Genomic DNA, 15347 nt, shown 5'->3' with positions numbered 1-15347 from the left:
AAGATTGCCATAAACATTATAATCTTTCCATTTCAGAAACGCAGCGAATAGCAAACTCACATTTACGGAAAGTGTCCATGTCTGAGTCAAACGTCCTCCTAGATGATAAAGTTCTCACAGACCCGAAGATCCAGACGCTGCTCATCACCGTGCTGGTACATGCTCCATATCTGCTCCTTATATCATTTCTTTTATTTTTGTGTATATCATTTTGGAGGTTATTTAACTGTATGTATGTATTTTTTGCAGGCGACGCTGGTAAAATACACCACAGATGAGTTCCATCAGCGAATCCTGTATGAGTATTTGGCCGAAGCCAGTGTGGTTTTCCCCAAAGTTTTTCCTGTGGTGTAAGTGAGATCCATTAGAAATGTGCCCATTCTGAACATATTTGCAAGGATTAAGGGTTCAACGCCAGCGTTATAGATTTTTTTTGAGAGAAAGGAAGTAAATTAGAGCTTTAGGAGGTACTTGAGTTTACCGGGAGCCTAGACAGAAAACTGACTGCTGAGGGATTGTAGCCCTTTCTAAACAGCTAAATATAAATAAAGATGGAAATGTGATCACAGGGATGCATACCCTGAGATCATCTGCCTAAAGAATACACATAAATACATATAAAGCAAACACAGAGAACTAGCACATTGACTTTTATGGAAACATATTTGAGAAATATGGCTTTGTATGTCACCAACTAGGACCTCAGCTTTGTTTTTGGGTCCTGATCAGGGTTGTTGTTGCGATAATACATTTTCCCTTATTTAACACTTGAGTATTTAACACTTTTTTATGATTTGCTGATAAATGAACAAGCACTGTACACCCTTGCCATTAGTATACATCATGTATCTCTTGTATAGCCACAACCTGCTGGACTCCAAGATCAGCACTGTCCTCTCCATGTGCCAGGACCCGAACCTCCTGAACCCGGTCCACGGCATCATTCAGAACGTGGTCTATCACGAGGAGTCGCCCCCACAGTACCAGCCGTCCTGCTTACAGAGTAAAGTCTTGGCAAATGCTTTCTCACAATCCTGAGAGGGAGCGTTTAAAGTGCATCCTCCAGTTTTCCACATAATGTGAATTTCAACCCATGTCTCTCTCTCACAGGCTTTGGTTTCAATGGACTTTGGAGGTTTGCCGGGCCCTTCTCTAAGGTATGATTAACGGCTCATATAAACGCCTTGTGTTTTCCGACCAAGTGCAGAGAAGAAATTTAGCTCTGCGGTGTCTCTGCGGCTTTGCAGATTTATTGACCAAAACGGCCTCCCCAAACATCTCCCAAACCCATCCGGTGTGTCCTGACTATTACTGTCTTACAGTACTGTGGGCTTTAATAAGGCAGGGATGTATTGCTTATGTATTTTTGCCTTGGATCTTCAATAAGGCCAAAACAGTGGTGTTTGAATCATTGTCGCTTGTTTTGGTCACGTAAATACTGACTGGTCACTTTGGGATAAATCTCACAAAATCTCATACAAATATATTTTGGTTAGCTGTGATTGATAACAACACAATACTGAATTTATTTTATACTGATTTTAATCAAATAAAAATACAAAATCATATATTTAGGTCTGGTTTTGTTCTTGCTTTCTCTCCACCAGCAAACTCAAATTCCAGACTATGCTGAACTGGTGGTTAAGTTCCTAGATGCTTTGATTGACACCTACCTTCCTGGCATAGAGGAGGAGGGAGGGGAGGAGTCACTGCGCACGCCCACCTCCCCGTATCCGCCCACCGTCCAGAGCCAGCTCAGCATCACGGCCAACCTTAACCTGTCCAACTCCATGACATCACTTGCCACCTCACAACACTCGCCAGGTCAGTCCTCACTTCGTACATTTCGCGCCTATTATGACACACGTTTACTCACTTGTTAACTTTTGCACATACGTATTTACAATTGCAGTGAGAGATTGTTTGATTAATTTTGCAGATTTCACTTTTCACACGCTACTCACACATATAAAGGTGATTAGTGACGTGTGAGATGCAAAATAACTGTTCTAACACCTCGGGTTGTGACTAACATTGCCAAAAAGCGAAGTTATAGCCTCTGTTATTTGCTTCTTGTCATTTGCCACCAAAATGGAAGCCCCGCCCATGCTTTTTTATTAGCCAATAGTAGGGCTGCACGATTAATCGCAATTCCCATTCAAATCGTGATTAACTCGATGTGGCTATTGCGATTGTGAAATCGCAAAGACTGCGATTATGTTTTATGCGCTGCTTGTTCGAGAAGCACGGCTCTGTGGGCAATGCTGCTCCATCTGAAAGCACTGATATGAAGGTAAAATCATGCCTAAAAGATTTGCATGCGCAGGATTACATTTGTAAAAGCGTACGTGACATTGCAAGCATAAAATAAATTTGCCTTCGCAAAAAAGTTTTGTAAAGGTGTAAATCAAGCTGCAAGCGAAAGAAAACAAGTTTTGCAGAATTGTATCATTTTTCGTAAGCGTAATTCATGTGTTGTTAAACGGCAACTTCATATTACGTCAAATACTTATGATCCCTACCCTATATACATAGTAAAACTATGGGTTTACATTTACATTTAGTCATTTAGCAGACGCTTTTATCCAAAGCGACTTACAAAGAGTATAAGGAGCAATAAGCGATATGTCATACAGGAGCAATAGTGCAATAGGTGCCAATACAAAGTTACTAGTTTTACCAAAAGCTAGACCACTACCTGTTGAGAGAAAGCGAGAGGGTTAGTGTTTTTTTTTTTTATCTGTCTGTCAAGTATTCACAGAAGAGGTGGGTTTTAAGTAGTTTTTTGAATGTTGTGAGAGATGTGGTTGACCGGACCGAATTAGGAAGAATGTTCCACCAGGAAGGAGTTGTGAATGAGAATGAGCGGGAAAGCGATTTACTGCCCTTATGAGAAGGCAGTACAAGACGCCGCTGGTTTGCAGATCGCAGGGATCTTGATGGGGTGTAGGAGTGTAGGAGGGTGTGAAAGTATGTCGGTGCAGATCCAGTGATAGTCCTGTAGGCAAGCATTAGTGACTTGAATCTGATCCGGGCTTCAACCGGTAGCCAGTGGAGGGAGATGAAAAGGGGCGTCACATGAGCCCTTTTGGGCTGTTGGAAGATGAGGCGTGCTGCTGCGTTCTGAACCAGCTGGAGCGGTTTGATAGCCTTTGCAGGAAGACCAGCAAGGAGAGCATTGCAGTAGTCCAACCTTGAGATTACCAGGGCCTGGACAAGGAGTTGTGCCGCATGCTCAGTGAGATAGGGTCTAACCTTTCTAATGTTGAATAAGGCATATCGGCATGACCGTGTTGTCTTTGCAATGTGATCATTGAAGGACAGCTGTTCATCAAATATGACTCCGAGGTTCCTGGCTGTTTTGGAAGGACTGATTGTGGTATTGCCAAGTCGGATGGTGAGATCGTGTTGCACCGTGGGGTGTGCCGGAAACACGAGTAGTTCTGTCTTGGCAGGGTTCAGCTGGAGGTGATGCTCTTTCATCCAAGCCGAGATGTCCTCTAGGCAGGCAGTAATGCGAGCTGCTACAGTGGTATCGTCTGGGTGAAACGAGATGTAGATCTGGGTGTCGTCAGCATAACAGTGGTAGAAGAAGCCGTGTGCCCGTATGATAGGTCCCAAGGATGACGTGTAGATGGAAAAAAGTAGCGGTCCAAGCACCGATCCCTGAGGGACCCCAGTGATCATGTGGTGGGCAGTGGACAGCGAGCCCCTCTATGACACCCTGAAGGATCTGCCGGAGAGGTAGGATTTGAACCAGCGGAGAGGAGAGCCTGAGATTCCTAGAGATGACAGGGTTGCTACCAGTATCTGGTGATTGACAGTGTCAAACGCTGCAGATAGGTCTAGCAGAATCAGGACCGAGGATTTAGATTCCGCCTTGGCTAGCCGCAGTGCTTCTGTGACCGATAGCAGTGCAGTCTCAGTGGAGTGGTTTGTTTTGAAGCCAGACTGCTTGTCATCCAGTAGTTTGTTCTGGGATAGGTAGGACGACACCTGGTTGAAAGCTGCCCTTTCAAGTGTTTTTGCAATAAATGGGAGGAGAGAGACAGGTCTGTAACTGTCGGTAGTAGAGGGGTCTTCATGTAATGTGGGTTTCTTCAGTAGGAGTGTGACCTGGGCCTGTTTGAATGTGGATGGAAAGGTGCCGGTGAGCAGGGAGGTGTTGATGATGTGTGTGAGTGCAGGTGCGAGTGTGCTGGATGTGGCCTGAAGGAGATGGGAGGGTATTGGGTCAAGGGGACAGGTGGTGGGGTGGCTGGAGAGAAGTCTGGTGACTTCAGTGTCAGTCAGTGGGGTGAAAGAGGAGAGTTCAATGTTTGAAGTAAGGGAGGTGTGTACCGAGGTCTGAGGTGCTAAGAATTGTTCGCTGATGGATGATGTTTTCTCAGTGAAAAATACAGCGAAGTCCTCCGCGGTCAAAGATGAAGTGGGTTGGGGAGGAGGGGGGCAAAGAAGAGAGTTAAATGTCTTGAAAAGCTGCAGAGTGTTAGGCGCATTGCTTACCTCGGTGGTATAGAAAGACGTTTTAGCTGTGGTAACACTAGCAGAGAAGGAGGACAGTAGTGACTGGTAGTCCCCTAGGTCAGCCGGATTCTTGGTCTTGCGCCATTTCCTTTCAGCAGCCCTGAGTGTACTCCGTTGTTCACGGAGGATGTCAGACAGCCAGGGGCAGGAGGGGGTGGCGCGGGCTGGTCTGGAGGACAGAGGACAAAGGTTATCTAGACAGGATGTAAGTGTTGAGCATAAGGTGTGAGTGGCGGTGTCAGCATCTAGAGATGCAAAGTTGGAGGGAAGAGAGGATGTGACTTTAGCAGAGAGGGTGCTAGGAGAGAGAGAGCGGAGGTTCCGTCTAAAATAAACGGGTGGTGGTGTTGGTGTAGTACATATAGGAAGGAGTATGTTGAAAGTGATGAAGAAGTGGTCAGAAATGAGAAGAGTTGTGACTTGAATGTTATCTGTGGTGGAGTTATGGGTGTAGATGAGATAAAGCTGGTTTCCTGATCTGTGAGTACAGGCTGTGGCGAGGCGCGTGAGGTCGAATGAGGCGGTGAGGGTGTGGAAGTCAGAGGCATAGGGTTTCTCTAGGTGGATGTTGAAGTCCCCGAAGACTACAAGAGGGCCGCTATCCTCCGGGAATTATGAGAGCAACACATCTAACTCTTCAATGAAGTTGTGAAGAGGATCCTGGGGGGCAGTAAACTACAACAACACTGAGCTGAGTGGGAAAAGTGATATTAACAGCATGGTATTCAAATGAATGGTTGTTGCATAGGGAAGATAGTGGGGAATATTTCCAATTATTGTTGATAAGCAAACCTGTGCCTCCTCCTCTTCCGGTTTGGCGGGGAGAGTGAGAGGAGTAGTAGTTTGTGGAGAGAGCAGCGGGTGTGGCTGAGTCTTCAGGACGAATACCGCGCCAGCGCAGAGGCACTGTTTAAGTAAGTGTTGAGATTAGCGCGAATAGAATACAGCTGGAACACGCCTTCTCGATTAGCAAAACAAAGCCTGAACGACTTGAATGGGCCACGGATCAAACAGCAAACAAACTTGCTCCGTGCATTTTAAGTGCAAAATTATAATGTCAAGCCGTAACGAGCGGCTAACGGCAATTAATTTAATGTGACTTCAGTAGCAACGGAACAAAAACGCTAACACCTTAGCAATCAGTCAACAACTAACGAATAAATAAATAAACAAGCTCAAATAATCTTAACTAACAACAGGCAACAGTCCAGTTTAACAGTTAAAACAGCTTAACAGGGTAAATAGCAGACTCACGCACTACTGCAGACTTGTGATGATATTCGCTTCTCCTCGTTTCATTTACCAATGGTAATCCTAACACCATGGTTGCTACTACAAAAACATGGTTAATTTCATAAGGATAGAAATTCTGTACATCATGAAAATGTGCTTAAACCATTGAACTGATGCTACAATCTATAATTAAAACTGTTAATTCCAAATGTATGAGAATTTGAGAATGAGATTTGAATTGTCTCTTAAGGATTTGATGATGGATGCTGTATTGGATAGGCTTCATTTGCGACTGTCCCACCTGCTTAGTCCACAACCAATTGATTAAGACTTATTGGAGTTTAGGTTTTCCCAGGATTTAGCATACTATGCATATTAGCTATGCACATTTCTGCGCAGAACCGGTCACCGGTGATCAGCGCGAGATGCATGCCGGTAAGAAATGTGTCCGAGTTACGTCCGCCTTGCTCTGATTCATGCTGACGTGTGTCAAAAAACTCTTGCAACGGCCAGGCGGCTGTATCGGATTCTTCAGTCGGGCGCAGTTGCTCTCCACCGACTGCGCTGATGAAAAGCACGATGGGAAACAACTTGCTGACGACACCGCTTAAATGCTCATTGGGCGAGAATGTCAGCTGATATCTTTTTTCTTAAGTGTTCCATTAATAAGTCCATTAACTGAAGTAGGTTTTGAGATTTATATGTGGAAAAAACACACCTATGTGAAATATATAGTCCTCATAACCACCTTGATGTAAAAGCAGTGGCAATTCAATTGCATAGATTTCATCTGCGATAAAAAGCGCTTTTTATTAAATTATAACACAAACATAACAAAACAAGATGGTATACAGTTTACATTCAAAAACAGACGAGAAAAAATTAATAAAAGATAATACAAACCAAACAACAAAGACAAAAAAGAAAAAAAATCAAAATGTTCAATCCATCCATATTAATACATTCAAAACAAGAAATATAATTTATATTATCGAATAAGTCTAACAAAATTCCAGCTTTTTATTATTTGCTTTTGACAGCATTTTTAAATATTGTCCCAAATAATTCTTAAATACTACAAACAATTAAAAAAATACATTTGGGAATTAAATTCTTAGCTAACAAAAGTAAGTTATTAATATTAAAAAAAAAAGTTTTACCTCCTTTTTCACAGTTTCCATATTACATTTTTTATAAACGACATGTTAAATTCACAACATTTTACTCATTTAACCATAATTATTGCACTTTGTCCAGGAATTAAAGAAAATATGCTCTGAAAAAATAGGGTCTGTGTTTTCTGGAAATGAGTTACAGAATTTACACAATATAGGAACTCCCCAGAAGTATAAATATCACATACAATTTTGATTATTATTTTTTTGGGTTAAACTGGAAACTTGAAATAGGAGGTTCTAAGTTTAAGCATTCGTTTGTCAAAGAACATATCTAAATTCTTTCGTACAGCCTTGACATGGTTGAGAGTTTGTCTAATATACGATTTAGAACATTTCTCACTTTTAAACTCAGTTTGCCCAAGAAAAATGCGATAAAAAACGTGAACGTGATCTATTCCATTGCTGACGTTTCCAGTCAATTCGACAGCGCGATTTGAAGTGTCCGTCTTGCCTGCGCTGTTTTCACTCCTCCCCTTCTACTCTTGTCTTTTCAGTAGGGGTGGGCGGATCGATCCTTGAAGTATCGATACTTCCGATACTGAGGTTGTATCGAAAAGGATCGATCCTAACATTAAAATATCGATACTAATGTGTTTTTAGTTTTTACTACTGATTTTATTTATTTACTAATGTAGCTAATAATTGTATAATGAAGAAAAACTATTTCCCATACACCTAGTTTTGCACACGTTGCTCTTCCCTGCCCTGCTGTGTTTTGTAGTCCGCTATCACGTGACTCAGCAGCGCAAGCGCGCAGACGCTGCTGCAGCCAGCGAAAAGAAGAGGAGCATCGTGTGGAGTTTTATCACCTCGGTGAATAAAAACACTGCGAACTGTGTTGTATGACAGTGGGCCTTTGGGGGTAAAAAGCCAAAGATTGAAAGTACTTTATTATTTAAGCACTTTATTTCCTTTGTTTCTCAATTGTGTGCACTTTGTTTATAAATTCACTTAAAAAAGTGTAATGAAAGGGAACAATGTTATTTTGTTCTATTATTTTCTAAACATAACACTGAACAACAATGGAAAAGCAGTTTTAAAATCTTTGTTCTTCAGTAATAATTTTGTCCACTTTGTTTTTTTTAAAGCTATAGAAGTAGTAATGGGATAACGAGAAATTGTTTTGCTTGCAAACCCAAATTAGTGAGAGAATCGTGCCAAAAGTGTAAGCACAAGCGAGACGGAACCGTACACATCGGGTTATTGCAAGAAACAGTTTTCGCCTGCGTAGGCAAGACGTTTGCAACAGATTTATTTTACATACACAAAGACAGGTTCATAACACCATTGTGTTTGCACACCTCTGTTTACAGACTCGCAATGCTTTTGGCCGTATTTCAGCGCAAAAAACATGTCAAAAGTGTAAGCGTGGAAAAAACAGAGGTCAGAAGAATACAGATCATAATTATTTGACGTAATATGAAGTTGCCGTTTCACAACACATGAATTACACTTACGAAAAATGATACAGTGCTGCAAAACTTGTTTTCTTTCGCTTGCAGCTTGATTTACACCTTTACAAAACTTTTTTGCGAATGCAAATTTATTTTATGCTTGCAATGTCACGTACACTTTTACAAATGTTATCCTGCGCATGCAAATCTTTTAGGCATGATTTTACACCGTTCAAACATCATCCTTATAAATATACTTTATTATCATGAAAATACCTGAGGAGGCTTGAAAAACAGTGATGGAAAGATGCCAGATGCAGATAGGAAGATGGAATTTCCTGGTTATACGTGTGGTACTTCTTCTATGGAGCATTGGAGTTTCTGTGCGAGAGCGCCCTCTGGCTTTCGGATGCAGCTGCATTTCAGTATTTACAGTATTACAGTATTTCACTGACAAACTGCGCATAAAACATTGTAGCCAACCGCCAAATCGCGTGCGGTTTCTTGTCGATTAATCATGCAGCCCTAGCCAATAGTGTTTAATCTTTATGTTTTCACTGTGTTTTTGTCCCTAGCAAAAACTAAAGCACTTCACCTTTACCCATGTTGCACATCACACCATTTGTGGCTATAAGAGATTTCCTATCTGCTTTTGTATCTTAAACCCCCAAAATCTCTGTTCTCTCACCTGCGCTCACTATTCACACTTTCTCAGGCTTTGCGTCTGTCAGCGACAAAGGCTAGAATGTAGAGGGCTTGGACAGGGGATGTGTGTATGTGCATTTTACACCTTTGCTTTGCATTTGTATCTTCATTAACCTCACTGCATTCTGTCTCCTTTTCATCGGGAATGTGCTGTCGATTCAGAGGGCCCTATAGTTTATAGACGGTCCCCAACTCTCACCCATCCGCGAAGCACAGAGGAGGTGCCGTCGAAATCAGCTGGTACAAACCTAAACTATAGAGCTGTGTTGGGCAATTAATGTCCAGTTCTATAGTTTGCCAACTGTGGTAACTTATTTCAGTGCCTATTTCTTGTCTTTACTTTCTTTCAGTGATGGCAGTGTGATACTGTTGAGTTTTAATTGGCCAGTAAAGGGGGTATATTCATAACGGAGGTATTTATGTGTAAAGCAAGACGATGCGGGAAGCACCCCCCGTAATGAAATAAATGTTGAAGTCACACTCCTTCTCACTAACTTTTCTTCTATGATATTAATTTAATCTGTATTTGGAGCTAATGTTAAATGGACAGTTCACCCGAAAAAATTCTGCCATTATTTACTCACGCTTGTGTCATTTCAAACCTGTATGAGTGTTTGACTGACTGACTTCTATAGAACTCAAAAGAAGATATTTTGAAGAATGTTGGTAAGCAAAAACTGTTGGTCTCCATTGACTTTGTGTCAATAAATGGAAGTCAATAGGGACCAACGGTTTTTGGATACCAACATTCTTTAAAATATCTTCTTTTGTGTTTTGCAGAAGAAAGAAAGTCATGTAGGTTTAAATTGTTAAGAGGGTGAGTAAATGACAGATTTTTGTTTTTGGGTGAACTACCCCTTTAACCAGGACTGGGCAATATAACCAAAATTATGTCTCTTTTTCTATTTCATTCAAGTTTTTTGTGTGAAATGTGCGTGAAATGAAGTAAAAAATTTAGCTCAGTCATGTTTTTCACACTGTTTCACTATAAGGAAGAACATTGAACTGTTTTAATGTATTTTTTTGTCAAATTTTGAAATGACTTATTAACTTTAATGCTTTAAAGGGATACTTCACCCAAAAATGAAAATTCTCTCACCCTATAAATTTCTTTGTTCTGATGAACACAGAGAAAGATATTTGGAAGAATGCTTATAACCAGACAGATTTTGTCCCCCATTGACTACCATAGTAGGAAAAAACTACAACGGTAGTCAAAAGTGCCCCAGAACTGTTTACTGTCCTACATTCTTCAAAATATATTATTTTGTGTTCAACAGAACAAAAATGATAAAGTAATTTTTCCTACTATGGGAGTCAATGGGGGGCAAGATCTGTTTGGTTATAAGCATTCTTCCAAATATCTTTCTCTGTGTTCATCGGAACAAAGAAATTTATACAGATTTGGAACAACTTGAAGGTGAGTAAATGATGACAGAATTTTCATTTTTGGGTGAAGTATCCCTTTAATTTATTACTCTAAAATTTACATTTGAGATTTTTCTGTCATATCTGCTAGATGTGAAATGAAGAATCTTGTGTAGTGAAAACAAACATTAATTTAGAGTTTAATAAAATAAAATGACACAATAAAAATGTGTATTAAAATCACTAGTTTATACTTTTTCATTTTTAAATCCCAAATATTACATTTTGTTAATATCCCATATATCGCCCAGCCCTTACATTAACAGCTGCTTAGCTTCACGTTAGCCTTTACGATTAAAACAAGTCAGACTTTTCTATGAGCTGCCATTTTTATTTTTATTTCCTGTTTCTTCCATTCACCTGTCCTTCCTGTCCTCTTTTGAGTTGTGGACGTGTCACTCATGTCTTTATTTTTTCTTTTCTACTTTCTCTGTTTGAAGCCTGTCTGCCTTGCTCTAAGTCGGCCGTATTCCCACCTCACCTCGCCGTCCCAGGTACTCATTGATCTCCATTGTGTGAAAACAGCAGTTGTAGCCATTCGCAGCTGATCGGAGAGGGTTGTTTATTGTAGGCGTGCTGCAGGAATACCGTCAGATCAAAGCAAGGACGGGCTACTTTTACAGGAAGTGTGAAATTAAGATCACAAGGGTCTGGTGTTAACCAAGCACTCAGAGACAGCTGCATCATAATATGTTAGGACATCACATTTGCAGTTTTAAAAGCGTCGCTATGCGCTTTTCACACTTGAAGTGTCATTTTTAACTTGGGGTTAACATTGTATTTGTAGTTTCATATACTGTACTTCATATTTTTCTCAGAGTTGTCCTGAGTAGTCAGGTTTAAAAGTCAGGTTTGTTAGGTTAAAAGCATTTATAGGACAAGGACAGGGTGTTCAAACTTCCTCCTACGCATATACACATACTGTCTGAAAGCTACTGTGGTTATACAACATGTATGAAGAATTAATGAGGCAAGTGTTCAGGCAGTTTATCAGTAGTTTTCTGTTTTGTCGATAAACAACAAACATTAAAACAAATTCTTCTCACTATTTACTATATACTGCAGATCAGAACTTTGTCTTAGAGTTATAAATGAAAAGTCTCTCTTTATTTTACTGCTACAGTTACATGGGTCAACTAAACTTGCCTTAATAGCTATGCTGGTAATTTACCTAGTAATTTACAAAGAGTAGTTCGAGTTGACCGTTTACAGAAACTGTATGTGAATCTTTCCCTCAGTAATAAATTTGTGGTCTGAGACACCTACTGTTTAATATTTGTATTTACAGAATTTGCAGCCAGACACGATAGCTTAAAGGGATAATTCACCCAAAAATGAAAATTCTGTCATCATTTACTCGCCATCTTGTCATTTCAAACATTTATGACTTTCTGTCTTCCACAGAACACAAAAGATGTTTTGAAGAATGTCGGTAAATGAAAACTGTTAGTCCCCATTGACTCGCATTGGTTTTGTGTCCATACAATAGAAGTGCATGGGGACCAACGGTTTTTGGTTACCAACATTCTTCAAAATATATTATTTTCTGCAGAAGAAAGAAAGTTATACAGGTTTTAAATGATGACCGAATTGCTGTTTTTGGGTGAACTACAGTACTTTTAAGTAAATTTAATAGTAAATTTGAGCTATTGATCATGTTTGGAAACGTAATTTGAAGGCATTTTAGTGTTGCACGGATGGTAGTGATTCAGTGGTTACACAACGTGTCTCTCTCGCAGGTATCGACAAGGAGAACGTTGAGATCTCGCCCACCTCCAGCCTCTCCTCCAGTGGGCGAGCGCGACACGGGTCAGCCAACCAGGTGCAAAAGCAACGCAGTGCGGGCAGCTTCAGACGGCCTAGCATCAAAAAGATCGTCTGAGAAGATTTGAGGAAACGTTCCTGGCTATCACGCGAATCCATTTTGTTTTCAATCGTCCAGTTTAACAAGGTTCCTGCATAAAGAACCACTTGGGGATTTCGTTTGTCTTGAAGAAGAAAGAAGAGATACAGGTTTGACAGAAGCTCACCACACACTTGCATAAACTGACACACAGGGGAGCTCGGAGGTTGCACTGAAACGCTCCGCATTGCACTTAACGCCGTCGTTTTTAGACCGACTGCATATAAACGCAAGATTTGGCGCGCATGCGCATCTCTGTTCGCTTCGAGCTCCCGTTTTGAACATGCACCGAGAGGCATCCTTTTCTTCATCTTGCAACTTGCACAAAATTTTTGCTTTTATTAAAGTCTGAATGAAACATGAACGAGAAACTGATTTAAACAACCACTACAAGCGAACGGATGACCAATATTAACTGTGTGGAGACCTGCAGCCTCATTATTCTGGCCCGGCATGATCTTCCTTTTTTGTTGTAGTCTTGGAACCACGTTTAAGATGGATGCGAGCAGTGATTGAGAACCTGATATCCACAGAAATCTGGATTGAGATCCGACGTCTTTGTGATCCCAACCACGGGAAGATTACATGTGTATTATACTAATGACGAGAATAACGATCACGTGTTTTGGGTTCTGATTTTATCCATTGTGTGCCTTTGTCAGGGTTTTCAGCTGTGTATAGTTTGTAAAATAGGCAAGACCTTGTTAAGGAAGGGAAAACAGGTACTAATTATGAAAAAATAACATGTTGCGGCTTTAACACATACTGTAACATGTCCATACGTTATTCCGGTGTAAACAGTACCATGTGACCATCAGATACAAAGCTATCATACTGCAACATGTTAATATTTATTCTGTAAATGTAGATAATCCTTTTAGAAATCACATGAAGGTATTGCTTTGCGATCGTCTTTGCATCATCAGTCAAAACAAGATTATAGAAGAGCAGATGGGGGAGTCTGTGTAGTATTGCGTCCTTTTCATCATAGAAATTCTGCTTTGTTTACAATTACAGCTGGACGATGTAATGGAGATTAGAGAGTGCCATTTGGTGCCATTTCCAAAATGCACCTATCAAATACAAATTGGCATTAAAATTATTCATTTTTTGTCTCACCGTGGTGCAATATGTTTTGTTGAACACTATGTGTGTGTAGAAATTGCACATAATTAAAGTATGTGATCTGGAATTATCTGCGCATTTTTACTTTACAATTTCCCACTGTTTCCTCACTAGTCTCACACAGGCGGTGGCACATGAATCCCACGACACACTGACATAGTAACATTGCACCAAAGACTAGTTTGCAATATTGTGAGAAGAAACTGTTGTGAACTTCATTTTGTATCTTTTTTCATTTCTGTCTATGTTATGTACATCTAAATAGTTTGTTCCATATGGTTTTCACACAGCTTGTAACACACGAATATCTCACAAAGCGACTAATTGGTTCTTGTGGCTTTTTCAAGTCATTTAAAAATGTGCCATTTAAGGGTGAAATAGGAATAAGATAACATTGACATGACATCACAATGGCTGTGAAATGGAATTTTGTGTGCAATATCTGTTTTGCATTCAATGAAAGTCTAGTCCAAACTAAAAGGAAATGGTTCAGTATATGGTAACAAACAGGAAACCCATTCATAATTTCCATTTCATTTATTATTATTTTGGGTTGTTTTATTGGAGGGGAAGTAAAGTAAATGAAAGGTTCCGAAAGGTTAATGAATTCATACACAAGAGTACCAGAATTTCATGTTTCACTCTTGGAATTGGGACCAAATCAATGTCGTCTTTTCTGTTCCATTTGTGCATTTATTTTTTACTTTGCTTTTTGTTTTACAACTTTACTACCATCCAAACACTCCTAACAGCTGATTACATAATGTTTAATCAAAAACAAAACTTGAAATAGAATTGAAATATTTATTCCTGAATTCCATATTGTAATAGGGAATGTAATATTAATCCATGTCAAATTTCCTGGTGTGTGTTCAAAACAGAAAATATGAAGGAACATCAGCGACCCAATCGAGATTTTATTGATTCGCGTCCATTACTCTGAATAACCAGAATATAACTTCTGTATATTGAATCTGAAATGTTGCGTTGCTGTTAAAACTGACTAAATCAGATGTGTTCTCTGGATGTCTGATCGTATTACTTTAAGACAATAATGAAGGCTACAGGATTGGTAGACACATGACATGCCCCTAAGCCTTTTAAATGGCATATGTGATTAAATTGTCTTATGTATTCATCATAAACAAACTAAAAACGTGGTTTATTTGATATAATTCAAGATGTGTGTTTGTCTGATGCATATGCCGCATTTTTAATTGCATTGATCATCTGTAAACAATGTATTTGTCACTTGTAAATATGTTTGTGTAAAATTGGAAGGTATATAAATACAAGTGTAAATATATGTGATATTGTATTACTTGCTTTTTTGTAAAGCAGTTAGTTGCTGTACATGTATAACATGGCAATTAAATTATACCAGTGTTCGTAATAAAAGTTTCCCTCAGCCCTGTTAACATGCCGTGTTACCTGTGGAATCGATTGTTACTCTGTATTATTGACAATCTCAAACAAATTTTAATCTTAGGAGTCTTTGACTCAGTTCTTGGGAATACCACTTGTATCAAACTGAATAATAGACTAGAGATATTCAGAGAAATTTTAGTAGATTCAAATCGACTTGTATGTTACATTTATCTATGAAATCGGTAGATTGCTGGAAAAATTTTGTTCAACGACCTTTATTATTGTGTGAGACATTTTGATGCACATTTATTAAGTTATTAACCCATTTTCTTGGTGTCACTCTGGTTGGCTTGGGAGGGATGTTGCCTGTTTTTGGTTCATTTAGGTGCGTTTTTTTTAAACACACACAGCACTTAACCAACCAAACTCAATCCAACTCTTAACAGTCAAGTTGATTCCTGTTAGCATGACATAAATACAATATTT

General features: G+C 39.6%; 1 protein-coding gene across 3 annotated transcripts in view; it reads left to right on the top strand.

Moving 5' to 3' along the window:
• The window catches only part of nf1a (neurofibromin 1a), a 60786-nt gene extending 45882 nt beyond the window's left edge, over positions 1 to 14904 (top strand). Inside the window, exons 52-59 of one of the 3 annotated variants that reach the window (XM_057350301.1) lie at positions 37 to 155; positions 250 to 350; positions 861 to 1003; positions 1111 to 1157; positions 1608 to 1824; positions 9200 to 9277; positions 10906 to 10959; positions 12205 to 14904. In XM_057350301.1, coding sequence (XP_057206284.1) covers positions 37 to 155; positions 250 to 350; positions 861 to 1003; positions 1111 to 1157; positions 1608 to 1824; positions 9200 to 9277; positions 10906 to 10959; positions 12205 to 12347 — 902 coding nt within the window. In that variant the 3' untranslated portion in view covers positions 12348 to 14904. The remainder of the gene's footprint in view (positions 1 to 36; positions 156 to 249; positions 351 to 860; positions 1004 to 1110; positions 1158 to 1607; positions 1825 to 9199; positions 9278 to 10905; positions 10960 to 12204) is intronic. The other 2 variants (XM_057350302.1, XM_057350303.1) reach the window with 2 other exon arrangements.
• Positions 14905 to 15347: the final 443 nt, after the last annotated feature.

This window comes from Triplophysa rosa, linkage group LG14 (assembly GCF_024868665.1).
Source record: "Triplophysa rosa linkage group LG14, Trosa_1v2, whole genome shotgun sequence".
NCBI lineage: Eukaryota > Metazoa > Chordata > Actinopteri > Cypriniformes > Nemacheilidae > Triplophysa > Triplophysa rosa.
This window is presented reverse-complemented; position numbering and strand designations above follow the sequence as displayed.